Below are 20,774 nucleotides of genomic sequence, written 5' to 3'. Positions count from 1 at the left end.
GAAAATTCATTTGTTGCCACTTCTGACTTTTCTACCTCCCTCCCTTCCCCACCCTCCCCAGAGCAGTGCAGGGGGGATGGGGAATCGGGAGGGTTGTCATAACAGCTCTTCTGTGCCACTCATTCCTCCTCACGCTGCTCCTGTATGGGTCATGGGTTGCAATTCTTCAGGAAAAATCTGCTCCAGTGTGGGCTTCTCCATGGGCCACAGTTCCTCTCAGGAGAACCTTCTCCAGCATGGGGTCTCCACATGCTGCAGTTCCTTCAGGGGATATCTACCTGCTCTAATATGGGGTCCTCCATGGGCTGCAATGTGGATATCTGCTCCAGCGTGGTCCTCTTCATAGGGTGCAGGGAATACCTACTCCACCAAAGTCCTCTTCCTCTCCACAGGCTACAGTGGAATATCCATTCTGGTGCCTGGAGCACTCTGGAGGTGAGGCTGACCAGCCTTTAGTTCCCTGGATTCTTCTTGACTTTCTTGAAGATAAGAGTGACACTTGCTTTCTTCCAGTCCTCAGGAACCTCTTCTGATCACCATGATTGTTCAAAGATTATTGAGATTGACCACAAAATGACATCAGCCAGCCCCCTTGGCACTCACGGGTGCATACCATCAGGGCCCATGGTCTTATGTATATCCAGTTTGATTAAGTATTCCCTGACCAGATCCTTTTCCACCAAGGGCGTGTCTTCCTTGCTCCAGACTTTCCCCTTGGTCTCCAGGGTCTGCATTTCTGAAGCTGATCTTAACTAGTAAAGGCTGAAGCGAAGGCGGCATTCAGTACCTCACCCTTTTCTATGTCGTGTCACCAGATCCCCTGCCCCATTCAGCAACAAGCCCACATTTCCCCTCATCTTCCTTTTGCTATGTACACACTTACAGAAGTCCTTCTTGTTGCCTCTGACACCCCTTGCCAGGTTCAATTCCAGGTGGTATTTGGCTTTCCTAAACACATCTCTGCATGTGCATATTAGGAAAAATATATTCACTGCAAGAGTGGTCAGGCATTGGAACAGGCTGCCCAGAGAGGTGGTGGAGTCACCATTCCTGGAGGTACTTAAAAGGTGTGTAGACACAGCACTTCAGGGCATGGTTTAGGAAGCATGGTAGTGTTGGTTTGATGGTTGGACTTAATGACCCTAGAGGTCTTTTCCAACCTTAATGATTCTGTGTTTGGACAGTGTCCCTATATTCCTCCCACGTTACCAGTCCCTGCTTCCAACTTTTGGTATACTTCCTTTTCATGTTTGAGGTCAGGAGTTCCATGATTGTCCGTGCCGATCTCCTAGCATTTTTGCCTGACTTTCTGGTTGTCGGGATGGACAGCTCTTGAGCTTCAAGAACAGCAGTCAGCTTAAACAGTTCCCATACCTTGAGGTTTAAATTTCTAATATTTCTTCTTTTTTTGAGTCTGTCAGGTCAATCTTTCAAGTTGCTTGTTCACCATGGCAGTTAGGTTCTTACCTAGAATAACAGAAAAATATTATCTTGGACTTAGTGGACATGGGATTTAAAAAAAAAAAAACAACCCAGCAAATACAGATTTGGTCATGAGATGGCAGTCCTGTTTGTGGGGGGTAATTTATTCCATTTTGAAAAGCATTTTGTTTCAGTTTTGCTTTGATGGTCAAATTCAAGCTTATTTGGACTTACCCTGAACTTTAACAGGTCTATACCCATTTTGGTCAATTCAGGATGTAATCCTCAGTTCCTATACACTAATGCAGCATGTTGGTTGTGGATAGAGTACAGCATGAGGGGCATGCATCCTCCCTGTCTGGATTTCCTGGTTTGAACTTCTGTGCATTTTTCTTGAGAGCTTATTCAGGAGAAAGTGGTTCAATAATTTACGCGTGGATGAAGCTATCTATTTCTGGCAGGTTTGATCGCCTCTGCATCTCTTTTTTTTAGTGCTCAAGATCTACTACAAATTAGTTTCTCCAGGGAATATTTGCCTTAGCTTCACTCAGAAAACTTACTTGTTGAAAGAAATAAACTGTGTAAATAACCCTCCAGCTCAGGCACCCTGGCCAAGTACCTTATAGCATTTTTCTCTTAGAATTGAATTTGTTCTAGTGATTTAAAGTGCAGCATTTACACTGAGCTCAGAAGCCTCTGTGCTTCCTTTCATCACTGTCTTTATCAGGATCAAATGATCCCTTATGGGGTACAATGAGACTTCTCTGCATTATTAATAACAATTCAGACCTATAGAGATCCTATTTGTTTCTGGCAGGGGAAATCTATCTGCAATGGCTCAGGAGCCATTGTAGCCCTTTGTGCTTGTAGGTGAGCATCAGTCAGTTTTATACATGCCACAGTTTTGCACAGCCCCTGCGACCTCAGCCGGCTAAGAACAACACAAAAGGCAGAAATATATTTTTCAGCTTGGCTGAATCTGGAGCCTTCAGGAGGTGTTAGTGGGCCATTGCAGGGAAAAAGTCTGCAGTGCAGTCACTTTGAGTTGTACCTGATGTTCAGACAGTTAAAGACACTTAATTAGCACTCTGCTTTCTTTAGCTTCTATGAGCATCCTATAAATCACTTTCAAATTGGAAATTTGGGCTATTTCTCAGGCCAATTGATCAACAAACATCCAAGGAAGAATTGTGGGGTCTTTTCGCAAGTAATCATGCTCAATATCAATAACTGAAGTATGCAGGTTTTTTGGTATGTTCATTTATTCATGTTTAAAAAATGCAGTCTACTTGCAAGAGAAGCATACATTAAAAGGCTATTGGAATTCAGAGGCATTTGTCATGTTTTCAGGTTCTTTTTCTTTGAGATGTTGAAAAAAAAATCCCAGCCTGCAGGAGAGTCTACTGTTGCTGCCTGTTAAGTATACTAAACCATACTGTCATTTAAGGCTTTCAGGAATGATAGATTTCACAGGTATTGGTGGCTGAAAGAAGTAAAGAAAAAACAATTTCCTCTTGTTTTTCCCCTATTAAAATGTAATATGTTTACTTCCAATATGGCTCTAAAGGGCTTTTTAACGTGAATATTGTTGTCTAGATTTAAAACTGAGGGAGAAATGAGTAAAATAAGAGACCTGGGTTACAGTGATAGTTATGTTCAAAGTTTCCACGTTGTGATAATCAGAATTTTGAAAGTAGGGGACAACATCTAGTTTCAGTGTTGTGAGCAGTACATTTTAGGTTTCTGGGGAAAGATCTCTGCCATGTGTTTTAGAAGTGCATGGGTTGGCTATAGTGCAGCTGTTCGTTCTCATGAGAGTATGGAATTAAAAGAAAAATTTAATCCAAGCGATGCTTCAGGTTACAAGCATGCAGGCCTAGCATGCCACATTGCAGCACACAGCTGCCATTTCAACCCTGCTGACCCATATGCAGGAAAAACATCCTGGCCCTCTCCACAGACAACTTTTCCACACCATGTGATTTAGGATTAATTTCTGGCAGCTCCCAACCAGTCACCTTCTGACAGACAGCCCTGTTACCTTCCCAGTCCTGATGAAATTCCATCCTGAATCTTCCAGCCCTTGCATGCTGGGGCAAACTTCACTCGCCTTGGCCAGATGAAAGACTCAGTTGCATCCCAGTCTGAGAGACATGTGGACTGGCATAAGGCAACTGTTATCTTTCTAATGTTTTTTAATAAAGCCTCTTACTTGGTCTCCCACATAACGGAGAGAGATTTTCTACACATGCCCCAGTGTGATGAGTTCATTGTTCACCAACAATGAAGTCCTGATTATAACGAAGATGTGATGCCTGATACTTACTGTGGGGCAGTGACCGTGTTTGTTTCCACACATCCCACTGCAATTTAGCTGAGACAGTAACTGTTGTTGGTGTCTGCTGGAAAACACAGCCTGCATAAGTAAAGCACACTGCAGTGTGGGTGCTGGAGGGGGAAACGCAACAAAGATATGGATGGGTACCAGTTTGGTACCAAACAGACAGCTGATGAGGAAGGGCCAAACAAGAAAACTACCTGAAGAGCCTTGGTCGTCTTGATATTAAAAGAGCTGCCGTAACATGGGCACGGTCATCTTGGTGGTAAAGTTCCTCTGCTCTTTCACCTTTTTCGTTGGCAACTCTATGACAAGGAGGTTAATTCTCAGACATTTGAAGAAGAAGCCACTTGGCTATGTAGTGCCTGTTTTTTCTTTCATTTGCACTGGTTTTATTTCAACCTCATTTGGGCTGCTCCAAGTCATTTTGGTTTTTGGGGCCAGTTTGCAGCAGTAATTGCAATTGCAAGCTGCTGGAGAGCTTGTTCAGCTTTCTTTGCTGTGTATGTATGTGTTGCATCTGTTGAGCCCAAAAGGAGAACTGTACTGTTATTGCCATGCTGCCTTGCAGGTTCTTGGGGCAGCAGCTGGCCCAGCAGGAATGACACACAGACCAGGACTTTGGTGAGGTGAGCTCCAACCATGCATGGTAATGCTCTGAAAAATCATCCTGTCCTTTTAGGTGCACTGATAACCAACTTCTCTATCCATAAAGTGTCCCACTTCTGTAAAGAGGAGCACAGAAGTCATAATTTCCCTTATGTTGTCTCCTCTGGCAGGGCAAGGGTCCAGGAGTGGTATAGTGCATCCATGAGGTCTGCCCAGTGGAGTGGAAGATCCACCTCACACATGGGAACCCTAAAGGCTTGTTCTCTGTGGCAGTTGAAAAAGGAGAGAAGGCTGCTCCTCAAGTAGGGCCATCCATGTGGGAAGATGGATGTTTCCTCACAGCTGTGTTTTCATCTAGCAGAAAGAGGCAACAACATCCCAAACAACCAAAGCAGGCAGGCTCTGTGTCGGAAGGTGACCCAAGCACACACCATACTGCCTGCTCCGCAGCCCGTTCTGCTACCTGCAGCAAGAGGGTCCTTTTTCCACTCTCCTCATGGCCTTGAGGCAGGGAAAACACTTCCTGAAGGGCACATAGATATGAAGTGTGTGTTGGAGAAGTGAAGCCAAGAAGCTGGATGGCAGGATGGAGTGGGATGAGGGACATTTAACAATTTGCAGGGTTTAATCTTGTGATACTGTTGTGTGTCCTTGAGAAAGCTTCCTGCTTGCATTTTTAGCAAGGAGCTGCAGCTCTCTTAGTGAACGGCTATAGGTTGCTATTTTCCTTCTCTTTCCTTACTGTATTTCTTCTTTTATTTTAGTCGTCTTTCTTTTCGTTAAAAAAGCAACAGAAGCAAATAAACAACAAAATCTTCAAAGTGACTTAGTCTGGCAGTCTCAAGATAGCAAAGCTAAACTCACCTTGGTAAGCTCCACTCAGTTAAAAGATATAATTGGCAGCTTCTAGCTGCTTTTCTTAAGGAAAGTCTGCCCTTTTTGGTTTGTTAAGCACCTAAAATGCCTGGTTGAGATTACACCACTATCTTTTAATGATCCCAATAGAGGCTGATGGTACTTTTTCAAGGCATATACTGCCCGTCTTGTAATTGGTAGCAGGCAGTTGACATGCAAGTGTCTCATTTGGGGAAAATTGCAAATTAGAATGGTTATGATGCTGCAAATTATAGAGAGGTAGCACAGCCCATTATTCCCAGTCCTGCTTGTGTGACACAGTGCACTGCTGAGGCTTGAATATCACTGAGACACACTGAGCAATCTCCCCTACCTGCAGTGAGGAGCTGTGTGTGAGAGGCTGGGTCTGGTCTGCAGACTCCATATGGTCACAGGACTGTGTCAGCCCAGAGCAGCTGGGCTATGGGTGGACATGGCCTTTGCTCACCATCTTGGCTGTCCATCAGGAAGAAAGAGGAGTCCTTGAAGCTGAAGGACAATGCTCAGAAGAAACGAGAATGCGTAGGGGGAGGGGGAGGGCCTGCCACAAAACTCTCAGCAGCTCCAGCTGCCTGAGCCTCTCCGCTAATGCACTCTTCTCCCCAACTCCCAGCCCCTAGATAGTTTAGGTAGTGGTTTTCCCTCATTGTCTTTCACCTTTCCATGCTTTCTTGATCTCCAGAAGCCAGAAATGTGCCAGGACTGATCTACTTGTGACGGCCTGAAAAGTCACATGTGGTCTTTTGGTAGACAAGGATTATGTCTCTTTGCCAAATCCTCATGCTGGGAGGTCACATTCAGTCCTGTGGCCGTTGCAACTCCCATTTCAGGGTACAGTCCCTGTTTTCTCTGTTTCTCCTTGCTAGACACATGACTTTTTGCATATTCAAGCTGTATCTGTGTGAGCAGTCCCTACTCCCTCAGTAACCCAGGTGTCTTGGTATGGCAGCCTCATCCTCATCATTCTCTGCTGAGCCGCTGGCATTTATGTCACTTGGAAATTTTATCTGCATCAACTCCCAGAGCACAGCTGAAAGGAGCAAACCATTCTGGTCATAGTCCTGCTCCTTGTGCCACCTCACTAGAGCCACTCCTGTTTAATGCTGGTTTCCCCTGACTGGTTGCTGCTTGATATCTGTCAGGTAGGCAGTTCTTAATCTGTTTAGTTCATGCTTTATTGATGCTATGTAGTACAAATTTTTTAAAAACAAATGCTATTTGATACTAAGTCAAAAGCCCTCCAAAGATCTAAGCCTATTACATCTGGACAGTTCCCTTTATCAACTAAATTTGTAATCTCATCACAGAGCAAAATCAGGTTTGTTTGACAAGCCCTGTTTTCCACAAAAACAGGTTGGTTTGCCTTGTTGTATTCCCTCCTTTGATTCTTAAGAGAATGTGTCCTGTATGGGGATTTTTACAACATTGTCCTGGATTGATGTTACACATCCCTTTCACTCTGCTTGTCTTTTTGCAACATTGGCAAGTTGTTATTACCCTCCAAGACTGTTGGGTGGGCTGTGCTGCTCTGGGCAGACAGAAGTAGTAATTTCTCAGAAACCAGCCTCCCAGCTGTGCCTCAGAGCAGGGGAGCAAGGGATCCCATGGGAGGCGGTTTGAAGGGCAAAGGAGCTTAGGAAAGGTGACGGGTCCTGAAGGACAGCATCCTTCCAGCATCCCACAGGACACCTCCCACCAAGGCACTAGGAGGCAGTTGGCAGAGCAGGTAATTCTCTTTCTCTGCATCCCCTAGGCAGTAACCCCTTTATGACTGCCAGAGGTGGTTGCCTCCTGGCCCATGAACCTGATGGCTCTCTGTGACAGCCCTGGGAGGAACTGGAGCAGGGTATAATTCAGTGTTCCTTACCAACCACTCTTCTCCTGTGAGCTGGAGGCAACATTTTGTCACATAACCTACAAACTGACACTCAGAAAGACAAACAGGCGTGTCAGCATACTGGCTTAGCTAGTCAGGGGAATCATGATCTGACATGTTGTCATGCTTCATGCTCACCAAAAATGGAAAGGAACCAAAGTGAAACCAGTTCTTTTGTGGGAAGTGCAAGTTCAGAGATGTGTGTTTATAGCACCCAGGGCCTTTGGGCTGGGGGTAATGGGTGGTTACTGCAGTATAGACAACTCATGCGACTACTCTTCAGTTTATAGGTGTCCTTAGTCTCCTTGAGTGGGTGAACCAGAAAAACTCAGATGAAGGTGCTCACTTTGATGGGAACCAAGGCATTAAGTACAGCTTCTTGCCATCTTTTCCTTTGTTACCTGCTAAGAATAAAGCCAAGCCCAACACATTAGCAATGACAATGGGAAGCCATCCTTACAGATACCTTCTTCTAAGAGCTGTCAATAAAGATTACCTTTTGTAATGCCTCACAGGTAATCTGCTCCCTGCCTGCCTGCTGGATGATAAGACAGCACAGGGAAGATCACAGTGTGTTCAAAAGTAATACCTTGATCAATGCAGACTGCCCACTTGTCTGATGCAAGACAGATTTGATAAGCAGTATAGGGAGGCTTGGTGAGTCTACATATGCCTCTGTTACTGTGTAGACTTCTTTAACTTCACCTGTGACCATGTCTTTTTCCCCAGCTTTCCCTGGAAATCTCTTGTTAACCTGACCTATTCCAAAGTGCTGTTTTGTCCACTTGTGATGTTCTTCTTTTGGATTACTCCCCAAGCTACACAGAAAGCCAGTGTTGGGATAACACCTCCCAGGGCTGAGCAGAGAGGTTGCCTTCCTCATTGTACTGGCAGTGTTTAAAAAGATGAAGAAGGCTGATGTGCTAGAATCCGGCAGCTCAGATACTGATGCTAGGCACAGCTGCTTCAGTGGAGCAGCTTGTCACCCTCCTTATTGTCACTGCCTGCAGTCTCCAGTGACCAGGTATAATGGCTGCAGGGTGGATAGGTATGTCCATCTTTCAAGCAGGGGAGGGGAAAAGATGCTGTGGAGGAGGTGGAAATACACTCAAGAGACTGACCAAGGATGTCTGTCTCCCATAGATGAACTTTATACTCTGTGCAGGTCTTTTTGCCATATGGAGGTCAGTTTTTGCCCATCGTATTTACTGGACTGGTCTTCTGTGTTACAACCCTTTCTCATTGCCAGTGGACTGCCAAAATTTCCAGATATACAGCTTAGGGAAGGAGAAGAGCTCACAGTAAAGGATGCGTTAGAGGGCAACATTAGACATTAGAGTGCTGGAGACTGGGGCTGGTGTTCACGCTGGAGTCAAACACTTTTGCTATTCAACATCACATGTAGCTTGATAACGTAGGCTGAGTCGGACCTGAATGCTGAGGAGTCCCCTTCTAAGAGGTCCATCCAACTTACAGAGGTGGAAATATGTTAGATGGAGAGGGTCTGTCTCATACAGTGAGTGGCCTCAGCCATGCTGCTTGGAGGGATGAGAGAAGTTTGTGCCCCACAGCTGCCTCTTCTCACAGGTGAGGAGTGCTGTGTGGCTTATCCTACATCAGTCAGAGGCAGCTGGATGTGGTGTGATGGAGGTCAGCATAGAGTCCTCCCCAGTTTGATCTGTTCAGCAAACAGGAGATGTCACAAGGAGCTGAGAAGCAGCAAAGCTTCCCACAGGGTGTAGGGAGAGTCTGGAAGAGAGGAAAGGCACTTGGCTGTGGAGGACACCCTGTCTGCAGAGTGAAGCATAACCTGACTATGATGGATTGCTCTCCACCACTTAGGAATATGGCCTAAATTACTGTCAGGCAGTGTATAATGATGATGCTGAGCTCAGTTTTAGTGACCTGTATGCCATAATTTGGGCAGCAGCTGCCAAAAATAGAGGACACATGAGAGGAAAACATGCCACCAAGAAGAGCTGAAACTGGGTCAGCTGCCCCCGAGACACAAGGTGTTTGACCAGCTGTGCTCCCCTGCGGGAGGTGCACTGCCGTGGTTTGAAGCCACTACCTCAGCCCAGGGCTTTAAAACCCATTTTCATTCTTGTTTGTGGATATTACTGAAAATCACAGGTCAGCAGTGGCTCCCTGTTAACCCTGTCGTGTACCCATCTACATCCAGCTTTTTTCTCTGGCCTCATGGAGGGCTTGTGATCTCTCACCCAGCACAAATCTGCCCCATGGGAAGAGCAGAGCTGGAGGGAGAGGAACAGACTGATGTTTGTGGGTAACACCTCCAAAACCACCTGACTTCAACCTCAGAAGCCCTGTTCATTCGTCTTTTGGATACTGTAACTGCAACTTTAGGCACCTTCTCCAAGACTAATTTAGGTAATAGAGCTTCAGGTGAATTAAAATTCCGCGACTGACCTTGTTTTTTACAACTCTTTCCAAATCACTGGTCATCTATGTTGTCAAATGCTTCATGCCTGTCTTCAGCCAGCCTTGATGGCCAAGTACATCAGAGCCAGGTCACCACCACAGGGGACACAGCTTTTCCTCTTAGCCCACAGGCCTGCAGCAGCCAAGCTGTGTTTTGTGTTGATATCCACATCTATACAGATATCTAGATGTCTATAGTATTTGTACTGTATCTACCACCATGTGTGATCAGATCTGGAGACTGTCCTTGCTTGAGAACCTCCCTCTCCTCCCCCTCTATCTGCCACAGCTCTTTACACTGCTGCCAAAGCACAGTGGGTAACGTCTTCTTTCTTAAATGTTTTGTCTGCTTTAGTGACTCTGACACAGGGTCTGCTCCTTGCTGTGTTCATGTATGGCAGCTGTAACAACTAGGGTGAAAGCCTGGCAGGACTCCAGCTAGCATGTGTTACCAAAGTTATTCCCACCACCTCACCTGGTGCCCAAGCTAGCTCCATTTGGCCATTGTCTTCTCACAATATTTATCAGCCAAACATCCTTTTCATGTAGCTGGAACTTCTCACACAGGTCTCATTGGAGATGTAAAATTGGTATGAATTCCCTCTGAATGAGGCTTAGCTAATTTGCAGTGTCTCTTGGCATCAGAAAAGCATGGTTTCACCAATACAACCGCAGTTTGGCTTGTTTTCTTGGCAGCAATATTGAGAAACAAGAAAGTCTGAGTGACTTTGGAGTCTCTAGTTCCCAGGCTTCTGAGACTCACTAAAGCCTGGGGGTGTCTAAGTGTCAAAGGAGGCTACTACACACTTCTGGAAGTGCCTGCAAAATGTTTGCAGCCCAGCTGGGCACCTTATCCAGGTAGGCTTTTGAAGGACTTCTTATGACTCTAACGTGCTTATAAAATACTGCTGGGAAGGGAGCTGCACCTGTAAGTCCCCACAGCAATCAGAGAGCTGGTTGCTCTTCACTGCAGGAACAGAGGTGTCCTTGGGTGTTGTTTGAATCAGCCTCCTGTTGGGAAGGAGGCTTCAGTTTCAAACTTCGTATTTCTGAAAAGTGTACTTGCAGCTGGTGCCTTCAAGCCCTGTCTACAATGCTGGGGTATTAAATCCTTGGATTCATTACTACTATGCTTTTCCTGTCTGTTTAGAGGAAGATACGGTCTTTGCTAAACACACACACAGCACCAAGCACTCAGATCTTCGTGGGCGCTTCTGGCCACACCGCCCTCTTCTGGTCGAAGTTAACAGAGGGTTTTGCAGGTCTTCATGCAGTTTGAAGTTTTGCAACAAAATCATGGTGAACTGTATGATTTCATGTATCTAAACTTTGAAGATTTATCTAATAGAACAGAGTTACTTGGCAGCTTCAAGGTTTGGAGAAAGCATGTCGAAGTTAGGGAAATAAGTTATTTTGGCAGGCTGTTGAGAAGTATAAATTTTGGACCCATGGGGAATAATGGAACAACACATAGGTAAGGATGCAAAAACTCCTCTTTTTTTTTTTTAATTTAAAGGTTCCATAGAAGGCAACTTTGACAGTTCCTTTACCATACTCTGCTTATTTTCTTTGACATTTGCTGTTTGTTTATCTTCACTTCAGGCTTTATCCTCAATAACTTCATTTCCCTGTGTCTGCCTTTTTTCCTTTAAGACTCAAACCATGAAGGAATCAAGATAAAACCAAACCTCCTCATCTCAGAAACTTTCGCAGCCACGAATTTTGGAAAACATAACTCCTTAATACTCCTTTATAATTTTATAATAAAATTAAATAACATAACAAAAGAGTCCCATTTGTAGCTTGAAATTAAGTTAGAAAATTAAATGCCACTTTTTGGGCTAGGTTTTCAGCCAGTTTAAACTGCTCCATCAGAGTCAGAGATATGCTAATTAGCAGGAGCTAATAAAGCTGAAATGCTCTCTTTCTGCATAAAACCGTATAATACTCTTAGCTGATTTTTAAACTAACTTTGTATTTTTTGGTTTCATTGGCTAGAAATACATACATATATATGTACATATATACACAGAAAAAGAGGCTTTTTCAAGAGAATAAATTAATTTCTCTGTAGTCTTACTATACTCAAACAAAACCTGTGTATCCTAGGAGACAAGGAGATTGCTTCCTATGACTGGATTTTTACAAAACAGTATTCAGATGAATAGCCATTATTTTAAAGAGTAAAACCACTTAGCACAAGTGCATGCAAATAAAAAATGAGCATTTCAAAGTCCTCTGCAAGCGTGGGCTGATTTAGCTTTGGATTTGCAGCATCCAGGATATAAGGGTGCTCAGAAGGTACCTGCAGTTTTTGCCACAGAGCTGATGGCTGGAGACAGCTCTCCATGTGTCTGATACTAGATGGTTTACTCAAAATTCCCAGATCCCCACTATTATATAGCTGGTTTTAAGCTTCCTTATTTGTTTATTTTTCCTAAATAGTGATAACTTGGGATTCCTAAATGACCAGATCCAAACCCATAGGCAAAGTGATGTTTCTTATTTCTGTTAGATTGGCATGTGTTTCTCACAGGTGGGTGTGCATCAGAGCACCCATCTTTGGGTTTGGGGTTGACAGTATGAAGGTGAGCCACAAAAGGCAAGCAAGGGAGCTGAACCAGAGTGCAGTGGTTGCTATGCAGGGTTTTTCTCAGCAGGCCTGAGCTTGCTTTGGCCACGCTCAGCATGGCCTGATATGTGTTAGTGCCTCATCCAAATCGAGGCAACTGCATTTTGTGTTGGTGGCCAGAGTGTGAAACTGATACAAGACTCACTGAGGCTCTCTGGAGTCTTTAAAGGCACTGAGGTGCTTGTCCCAAGGTCAGGGTGCAGGCTGTGCCCTTGGTCCTACTCATCTCCGCTCCTTTTTTCCATCTATCTTCCTGTGAGCATGGCCCACAAAGCCTCCTCTTCCTCAGGCTGGAGGGTGGGAAGTACTACTTTGTCCTCCTCCCCAAATATGCTTCTCCCCACCTCAGTCTCACAGGAGGGAAGGCAGAGCAAGTGGACCCTGTTTGTCCTCCTTCCTGGGGTCAATGAGAGGTAGCAGGATCCCTTTCTGTATTGCTGTGCTTGAATGGCTCATGTAACCCAAGAACAGCAGGAAAAACCCAGGCCATGGGCTGTCTGGCTGAGTAGGACATATGACCATCTAAATACTGCTCAGTGGCAAATGGCTTTCCAGCTAAGTGTTTTTGTCCAAAAGAAAATAAATTGTGAAGAAACTTGTATTTAAAAAAAGAAACCTCTCAAAACCAAAGAAAACAAGGTATCATGGTTGATGCACACTTGCACGGAGCAAAGTATTTCTTGCCAGGCGCTTATATCCTACAGGTGTCATGGTCTGAGTTTGGCTATCCGAGCTCCATGCTGGTGCATTCAAAGCTTTCTTGCTGATGCAACTCACATCAGCAACAGTGGAAGAAATCAACAGCCACAAAAGAAGAAAGAAGAAACTGTATTCTGAAGAAAGGAACATGGTATAGAAGGAGGCAGGAGATGCTGATGTTTCAGGTCCTGCCTGTGTTTGAGCTTTCAAAATTCATAAGGACTCAGATGACACTCTACAAACAACGGTACATTTCCCTTCACTCAATTTTTAAATTCTCCAGAGGTAACAAATGTTGCAGACAGTTCTTGGTATTAGTTCTATTATACATGGTAAATGCATACCACACTCCCACACTCGTGCAGAAAAATGGAACAGTCAAAGCAGAATCTAGTTATACATTCCCAATATATCTACTGCTTAGTTCAATATGTTCATTACCTGGTATTGTTCCATAGCCTCTGTCATCAATAGACATGAACAGAGCAATAAAGGTAAATTGGTATTCATATGGTTATGTAGATTTGATATCTCTCTAAGCAAATTGTCAGTGGAAGTCCTCTGGAAGGGCTGAGTTTCCACATTTCTCAACCGACTGGGTGCAGATAGGGTCAGAGTACTGCAAAGGCTGCCCCATTTCCAGGAAAAGCTGGGAACCTGCTTTAGCTGTTGCACTGACTCACAGGTTTGGATCTAAAAAGTGTGGTTAGAAAAGAAGCCACTGACCTGCCCCATTCACTGTTCAGCCAGCTTGCCCCATGCATGGGTTTCAGTGCAAACCCAAGAAGAGCAGCCTTGCCCTAGGAGGTGTCACAGACTACCTGCAAACCAGTGTGCAAGAGGCTCCCACCCACACCGTAATGTGTTCAGCATCTTTGGTTCCACTGAGCCAGCCTGAGCAGCTCTCCCGGGCAATCCACACAGCTGGGAAGTCTCTTCTAGCCACTAGCCTTTGCTGCATTGCTGGACTTGAGCTGGGATGGAACAGAAGACCTAAATCTTGGGGAACCTCAAGTCTGGTGGGCTCCTGGAGAATAAACAATTAGCATGAGAGACTTGGTGCTTATAAAGAGCAGCACCTGGCTGGAGTTTAGTCATCAAAATTTTTTGCAAAGAGGTATATACTGAAGGAGCACCCAAATAGCTTGTTAGTGACACACGTGAGGAACTCCGGGAGAAGACAGCTGCCCCTGCCCAGTTTTGGCTGGAAAGTGTATGCGGGAATTGCGGGCTGGCTGGTGTTATGTGTTTCAAAGGTGGTATGTGGCCACAGCAACACCTTGATTGCATGGCAGAAGGTCATGTAGTAACTTTTGGTAGACTGCTGATAGGGGTGAGACAGACAAGCTGTTGGATGCATATTTGGCCTTTCCCAGGCCTAGAGCAGCAGCAGCAAGCTGTAAGCCAGGAGAGCTTGGGAACAATTGCTCTGAGTTTCTGCATCTCTGCAGTTTTGCCACCAGGAGCATCTCATTACACTTGTCTCATCCTGCCTCAGCATCCAGGGCCCGCCCCTGCCCCAAGCATCACTGAATGGACAGGCAGCCTTGTGCCTGGTACCTGTGCTAGGCTGGGAAGTGGCAGTAACTCCTGCACCTAGTCTTGGCCCAAATTTAGCCTCATGGGTATTACCTGCCTCTTGCAGGTTTTTTTTGCAAACTACAGCAGATGGGCAAGAAGCCTGGACTCTCAGGACTGGTGGTGATTGCTGCTCCTTCTTGTTTTAAAGGACCAAAGCCCAGAAGGTCAAAGGGCTCCTGAAAAAATCAGCTGGCTCAGGACTTAGCCAAATTTGGGCCACTTCTGCTGGGCAACCTGTATTCAGAAGCATATCTGTGGATCCATTGGCATAGCTCCCGCCTACCCTGCCTGCCTGCCATCTGTTGCCTAACTGTGCAGGGATGCTGCTGCACCCCCCATTTCTCATGGCTTTTCTTCAGGAACTGAAGACAAGGGGTGTCACAGGTTTGGAAATTCATGTCTCTGGAGGGATGTCTGACATGTGTCACTGTACCAGTGCTGCAGTGTTTGCTTTCCTCCCTGTTTAACTGAAGTTGAACAAGACAAGACAAGAGTATCAGCCCGATCCCAGGTTCTGGTGGCATCACAGGCTGGTACATGCCAAACTCATGTCAAAGTTCTGCAAATCCTGGTTGTGCATTTCAGTTTGCAGTGCTGGAGTAGGTTGTATTAGGCAATAGAGAGATCAAGGTTCCCTGGTGTTATTGGGAACTTTGGATACTTTCCAGGATGTTGAAAGGATCAAATGCCTTGTGGGGATGGTTGTGGGACAAAGGATGAAACCTGAATTACCTGAAATACAGTTATTGCTAGCCTCAGTGCAAGTGGACCGAGGAGCTGGTCCTGAAACCACCAATCCAGGACACAGAAAGCTTTTAGCAACTGTGGCTCTTCTGGAATAGACTGTGCCATGTGCATCCATGTCTATTAACAACCCTTCTCCTATAGCTGAAAAGGAGTTTGAGATCTTGCTTATGGCTAAAGGAGGATGGTGGCCTCAGACAGTGGCTGAGGCCTGGGGCTTTAATTACCTGTGCCGAGCTATGCCCACAGCGTGACAGAAGAAAGTCTTTCCCTGGGGAAGAGGCACCAGTGAGTGGTCAAGATGGAGGAAAACTTCACCATAGTTTTGGTTGTAGGTGGAAAGTTCTGGATCAGAGAGGAATTCTACATCTTCTGTACCACAGCACAGGTAACTGGCTGTGCAAGTGTTTTTCTTTGCTTAATTTTTCCTGGAAGAGTCTTAGGTTGGTCCCAAGTAGAGGCAGAATGTTAGACAAAGTTGCTCATTGAATGGGAATGATATAAAGAAATTGACTTGGCTATTAAAAGCCTGATTGGTCTAGAAGTTGAATTGTTTTTCTTTAGTGTTTGTGGTTTGTTTTTTGTTTTTTTAAGGAAGGGGATAAGGGGAGGGGCATGGATGATTTATCTTCTAGTTCCTAAAAAACGCATTGTAGCAGTCAAGACAGAATATGCATTTCTCCGGTACCTTTTTTTGAACATGGTGAATTCAAGCTGTTGATCAATAGTCCGCTAAGTTCAATAAACACCTTTGGTTTTTATCTGTTGACTCAAGAGCTAGATGCAAACTCCTGTCACTGGTGTTAGCACAATTAATGCACATAATCTGCTATCTACTATCTAATAACCTAGGCTATGTACTGTCTAATGATATATGCGAGAGTACAACCTGATGCGAAGTTACACATGACATAAGCACTATGAAGAAAAGTGATGTTCAAAGGAAAAGTAAGAAAGTATGAACAGCTTTTAATAGCTTGCAGGAGTAAAAAGGGGAAGTTCTGTATATATAATGCAAAAAAATAACATGGATTTTCTCCCTAAATTTCAGAAACTTCTGTCACAAGTTATGTCATATCAAAGTGCACATCTGCACCCCCTGTGCTGCACTCTTGTGGGTCCTGTTCACATTCAGTGATCAAGATGATGCAGCAGAGTGTATCCTCAGACAGCTAGCAGATGGCACAAAGCTGGGAGGAGAGGCTCATGCGGTGGAGGATTGTGCTGCCAACCAGAGGGACCTTAACAGGCTGGAGAAGTGGCTGAAAGGAACTTCTGCAGGTCAACAAGGGGAAGAGCAAAGTCCTGCACCTGGGGAGGATCAAGCCATTGAGGGGGCTTTCAGGGGCTTGATAGGAGCCCTCCTATGCTGGGGGACACCCAGCTGGAAAGCAGCTGTGCAGAAACTTGTACTCATGGTGGACCACAAGGTAACCAATTTGGAGCCAACAAAGTGCCCTTGGGGCAAAGAAGTTTAACTGCATCCCGGGCTGCAGTAGGGAAAAGCCCTGGCAGCAGATGGAGGGAGGTGGTCCTTCCCTTCTGCTGTGTCCTGCTCTGGGCTCCCCAGTGCAAGCCAGACATGACTAAAATCAGGACTGACTCCAGTGGATGGTGCCTTTCCTTATCTTATAGCAAGGTGGGATGGAAAGGTTTTCAGGCTCTCCCCGGGACAAGGAGAACAAGAGAAACAGAAAGAGAAAACAGGCCTGGGGAGAGGAGAGGGAAAGCTGCGCAGAACAGAAGAGGAGGAAGAGAGAAACCGATTCTGGGGATGGAGCACTGAAAAGATGCAGGAAGGTGCAGTGTGTCCGGAAGCCCAGGTGTGTACCAGGCTCTGCTGGCCATCCTCCCCAGCTCTGTACGCCGCCCTAAGCCAGTGCAACTCACTGGCAAGGGACTGCGAGGGATGGTGCTGCGCAGGGTTTGGAAAGGACTCCGTGGCAGCTCCTGCCGAGTTTTGCGTATCTCCTAGGAGCAGTGCCACGAGGTCAGGGTGAGGGTGAAGAGGCAGGCAGGGCGTGGTAGCCAGGAAGGGCTAAAGGTCCTTTTGTAGCTACCGTCAGCTGCAGCTCGCTGTCCCCTGCAGCCATTCTCCTTGCATACTGATTGTCAGGAAGTTTCTTCAGACCCCTCCACCAACTCTGGGCAATGGTAGAGATGAACTTCCACGCTGGGCGGTATAAATGTGTCAGCTGAGCCAAAAAGTTTGGAAGCGGCTCCAACAGCAGCTGGACTGCTGAGGCTTTCGTCCATCCCGATGTGATAGAGGGGTTTCCCGCACCATCACAGAGGAGGAAGGATGAGCGCTCTCACCGTCAGTAGGTAACTCTTTTGCTCATCGGTCGTTGTGCTTTAACCCTGGCTGGTGTCTGAGCACCACACACTGCCCGCCAGGGAGATGGTGGGGGAGAATCAGGAGGGTCAAATGGAGACAACTCATGGGTTCAGGTAAAGGCAGTTTTAAATGTAGAAGAAAAAAGAAGAAAACAACCCCAACAAACAAGAAAGAGAGAGGAAAATGAAACTCAAGAAAAACAAGCGATGGAAAGGAAAGCATGTTTCAGGACTTATTTTGCTCTGACTTCAAACTCTCCTGGCCTTCGTAGGCTCCTTGGGAGCAAGGAGCCAGATCTAGGGCAGTGCTCTGGCCACGGCTGTTGGAAGGCACATCCTCAGCCAAGCAACTGTTATCCTGCTTCTCCTGCAGGAGATGCTGGCTGTCCTGCAGCGGGAAGGGCCATCGACGGAGGGGATATTCCGCAGAGCTGCCAGCGGGCCGGAGCTTTGGAAGCTGCGGGAGGCCCTGGAACGCAGCGCACACGTCGACTTGGGAAGTCAGCCTGCGCTGCTGCTGGCCGTCCTCTTGAAGGTGAGTGCTTCTGACCTGCACTTGGAAGAGCTCCTGCCTGGTCTGAAGTGTTCAGAGGCTCAGCTGGAGGCCTTGGCGTTGCAGGACTTCCTCCGAAGCATCCCTGCCAAGCTCCTCGTGGCAGAGCTCTACGAGGACTGGATGGCAGCGATGCAGGAGGCCAGCAAGGAGGAGAAGATTGAAGAGCTGAAAGCATAAGTGTGGGCAGCAGCCTGCCTGTGCCTGTTGAGCAGGAGCCTGGACCGCTTGCTGAGAAGCCCTGGAAACCGGCGTAACAGAGCCGCTGGCTCCCGCCTGCCTTGGGCAAGGCTGGGGGATGGCTGTGGGCAACACGTGCTTCATGACCGTTGTGTTCCTGTCCCCGCAGGGTGGCTGAGAAGTTGCCTGCAGCCAACCTCCTCCTCCTGAAGCGGCTGCTGTCCCTCCTCCAGCACATTGGCCACAACGCAGCCACCAGCAGGATGAGCTGCAGCAACCTGGCCATCTGTGTTGGGCCAAACCTGCTGAGCCCACCCAATGAGGAGCTGCTCCCGCTGCAGGCCCTGCTGGCGGTGACTGAGAAGGTACGCTCTCTTGAGCAGCCAGCTGTGACCTCCCTGGCCCATCGGAGCTTGGCTGCTCAGAGGTCCCTGGCTGCCTCCTCTCTTGAGCAAATGAAGGTGGGGTGGCTGCCTGCAAGAGCAGCCCCACAGGCACAGCCTTCTGCGCAGAGGCAAGGCTCAGGAGTGGGAGAGGCCGCCTGGCCTCCTTTCAGGCAGCTGGCTTGAGGACAGGGGTGTCCTGTGTGCAGGTGAACGTGCTGGTGGAGTTCATGATTGACAACTGCAGGGAACTCTTTGGGGAGGAGACAACCGCCCTTTCCTGTCCAGCAGCCGAGGAGTCGCCAGTCCCCGCGGGGAGATCGAGAGGTAAGAGGAGGGACTGAGCCTGGGGCTTGGGACACCAGAAACTTCAGCATTGTTTCTGGCGGGGCTGGGCATCGAGCATTGTCCTCTGAGCCTCGCTTGTGCCGTCGCCTCTGTTTGGCCACTGCCTCTGGGGGCACGAACGGTTTGCTCTGCAAGAGGAGCTGAAGCCAGCAGACAGGGCATCCGAGGGCTGAAACCAGAAGTGGTGTAGGGCTTTGGGCGGGTTTTGCTTGAGCTGTTTTTTTCCTTCCAAGAAGTCACTTTGCTGCACATGCTTTTGCTTTCCAGAAGTGCCTTTGGAAGAGCCCAGCGTCCCTCCAGTCGCAGCAGGCACCGAGCATCAGGCAGCAGCCTTGTTGCATGTATGCCCCTCTCTGCTCGGTGTCCTCAGAGAGGCTGGGGGAGATATGGTGGGAGAGTCTGAAACAGGAGAGGTATGCCAGGTCCCCAAACGCTGTGACAGCATGCCTGGTGTAGTGGTGGAGTTTCTGATGGGGCCAAGTCACTGCTGTGCCTCTGGCTGGCAGTAGAGCTGGCGTGTGCCTGGGTTATTCCTCCACCCGCCAGGACAACACGTAGTAAGGAAAACTGTCAAGGCTGTTTCTCAAATGCACTAGGCGTGTGCTTAACCAAACACAATGCCTACAAAAAGACAGAAGGGAGAAGCTGTCAACTTCAGAGGGGTTTTGCCCAGGTCCTACTTTGTTTGGCAGAGCTTTATCAAGTCTGTTTGGAGGGGGAGGGGGGACTGCGCAAAATGTGGCTGATGCAAGCCAGCCAAAGGGATCTCCTCTGGAGAGCTAAGGTAGCAATTTGGCAAGCAGTCGCTTACTGCTCCAGGTCGTCTCTTGCCACCTGCTAACTCCGACCTTTCTGTCGTAGGCAGCTCCAGCTTTGCCTCCGACCACCCCTGAGAGTGCGGCAGAGTCCCTCGTACGCCCGGAAGAGCTGGCCAGCCTCGCCGAGCAAAGCAGGTAAGATGAGCTTGCTTTGGTTAAAATCAGGACTGACTCCAGTGGATGGTGCCTTTCCCTATCTAACAGCAAGGTGGGATGGAAAGGTTTTCAGGCTCTCCCCGGGACAAGGAGAACAAGAGAAACGGAAAGAGAAAACAGGCCTGGGGAGAGGAGAGGGAAAGCTGCGCAGAACAGAAGAGGAGGAAGAGAGAAGCCGATTCTGGGGATGGAGCACTGAAAAGATGCAGGAAGGTGCAGCGTGTCTGGAAGCCCAGGTGTGTACCAGGCTCTGCTGGCCATCCTCCCCAGCTCTGTACGCTGCCCTAAGCCAGTGCAACTCACTGGCAAGGGACGGCGGACGGCGAGGGATGGTGCCGCGCAGGGTTTGGAAAGGACTCCGTGGCAGCTCCCCAGTGGCTCCCCATCGAGCACTGCTGCGTGGCACAGGGGCACTGTGCATCTGCGCACACGCACAGGTCTCCAAGGGCATCACCCCTGGGGATAAGGTGCCAGAGCCATCCCATAGGCAATGCCAGCAACAGCTCTCTCTTCTGGGCCATGAACAACTGCTCGTAAACGGTGTTCCCCAAAGAAAGGGGAACCGACTCATGCCTGTTCCTGCCTTCATGGCTTTATCCGTGCTTTCTGACTATCGTTGTAGGTGCTGTTTTCCTGTTACTGGCTGATCCCCTGTGACTGCTGGGCGCCTCCTGCCCCCGCACCCTGCAGCTGATGTCTGCAATAAAATGATCTTTCCTCTCTTCTCATTCTGTCTGCCATGCCATATTCTGGACTGGGGAG

General features: G+C 47.5%; 1 protein-coding gene and 1 long non-coding RNA gene across 2 annotated transcripts in view; both read left to right on the top strand.

Moving 5' to 3' along the window:
- LOC135312839 (uncharacterized) overlaps window positions 1-18,297 on the top strand; it is a 57,289-nt gene extending 38,992 nt beyond the window's left edge. Inside the window, exon 3 of the long non-coding RNA XR_010372461.1 lies at window positions 17,948-18,297. This is a non-coding gene — a long non-coding RNA (uncharacterized LOC135312839). The remainder of the gene's footprint in view (window positions 1-17,947) is intronic.
- A 128-nt stretch (window positions 18,298-18,425) lies between these two features.
- On the top strand, window positions 18,426-19,995 carry LOC135312380 (T-cell activation Rho GTPase-activating protein-like). The gene is made up of 5 exons (XM_064445459.1): window positions 18,426-18,442; window positions 18,477-18,672; window positions 18,900-19,017; window positions 19,306-19,451; window positions 19,900-19,995. Exons 1-5 carry the CDS (start codon window positions 18,426-18,428, stop codon window positions 19,993-19,995), a joined length of 573 nt encoding a protein of 190 aa, XP_064301529.1.
- The last annotated feature ends 779 nt before the right edge of the window (window positions 19,996-20,774 follow it).

This window comes from Phalacrocorax carbo, chromosome 3 (genome assembly GCF_963921805.1).
Source record: "Phalacrocorax carbo chromosome 3, bPhaCar2.1, whole genome shotgun sequence".
Taxonomy (NCBI): domain Eukaryota; kingdom Metazoa; phylum Chordata; class Aves; order Suliformes; family Phalacrocoracidae; genus Phalacrocorax; species Phalacrocorax carbo.
This window is presented reverse-complemented; position numbering and strand designations above follow the sequence as displayed.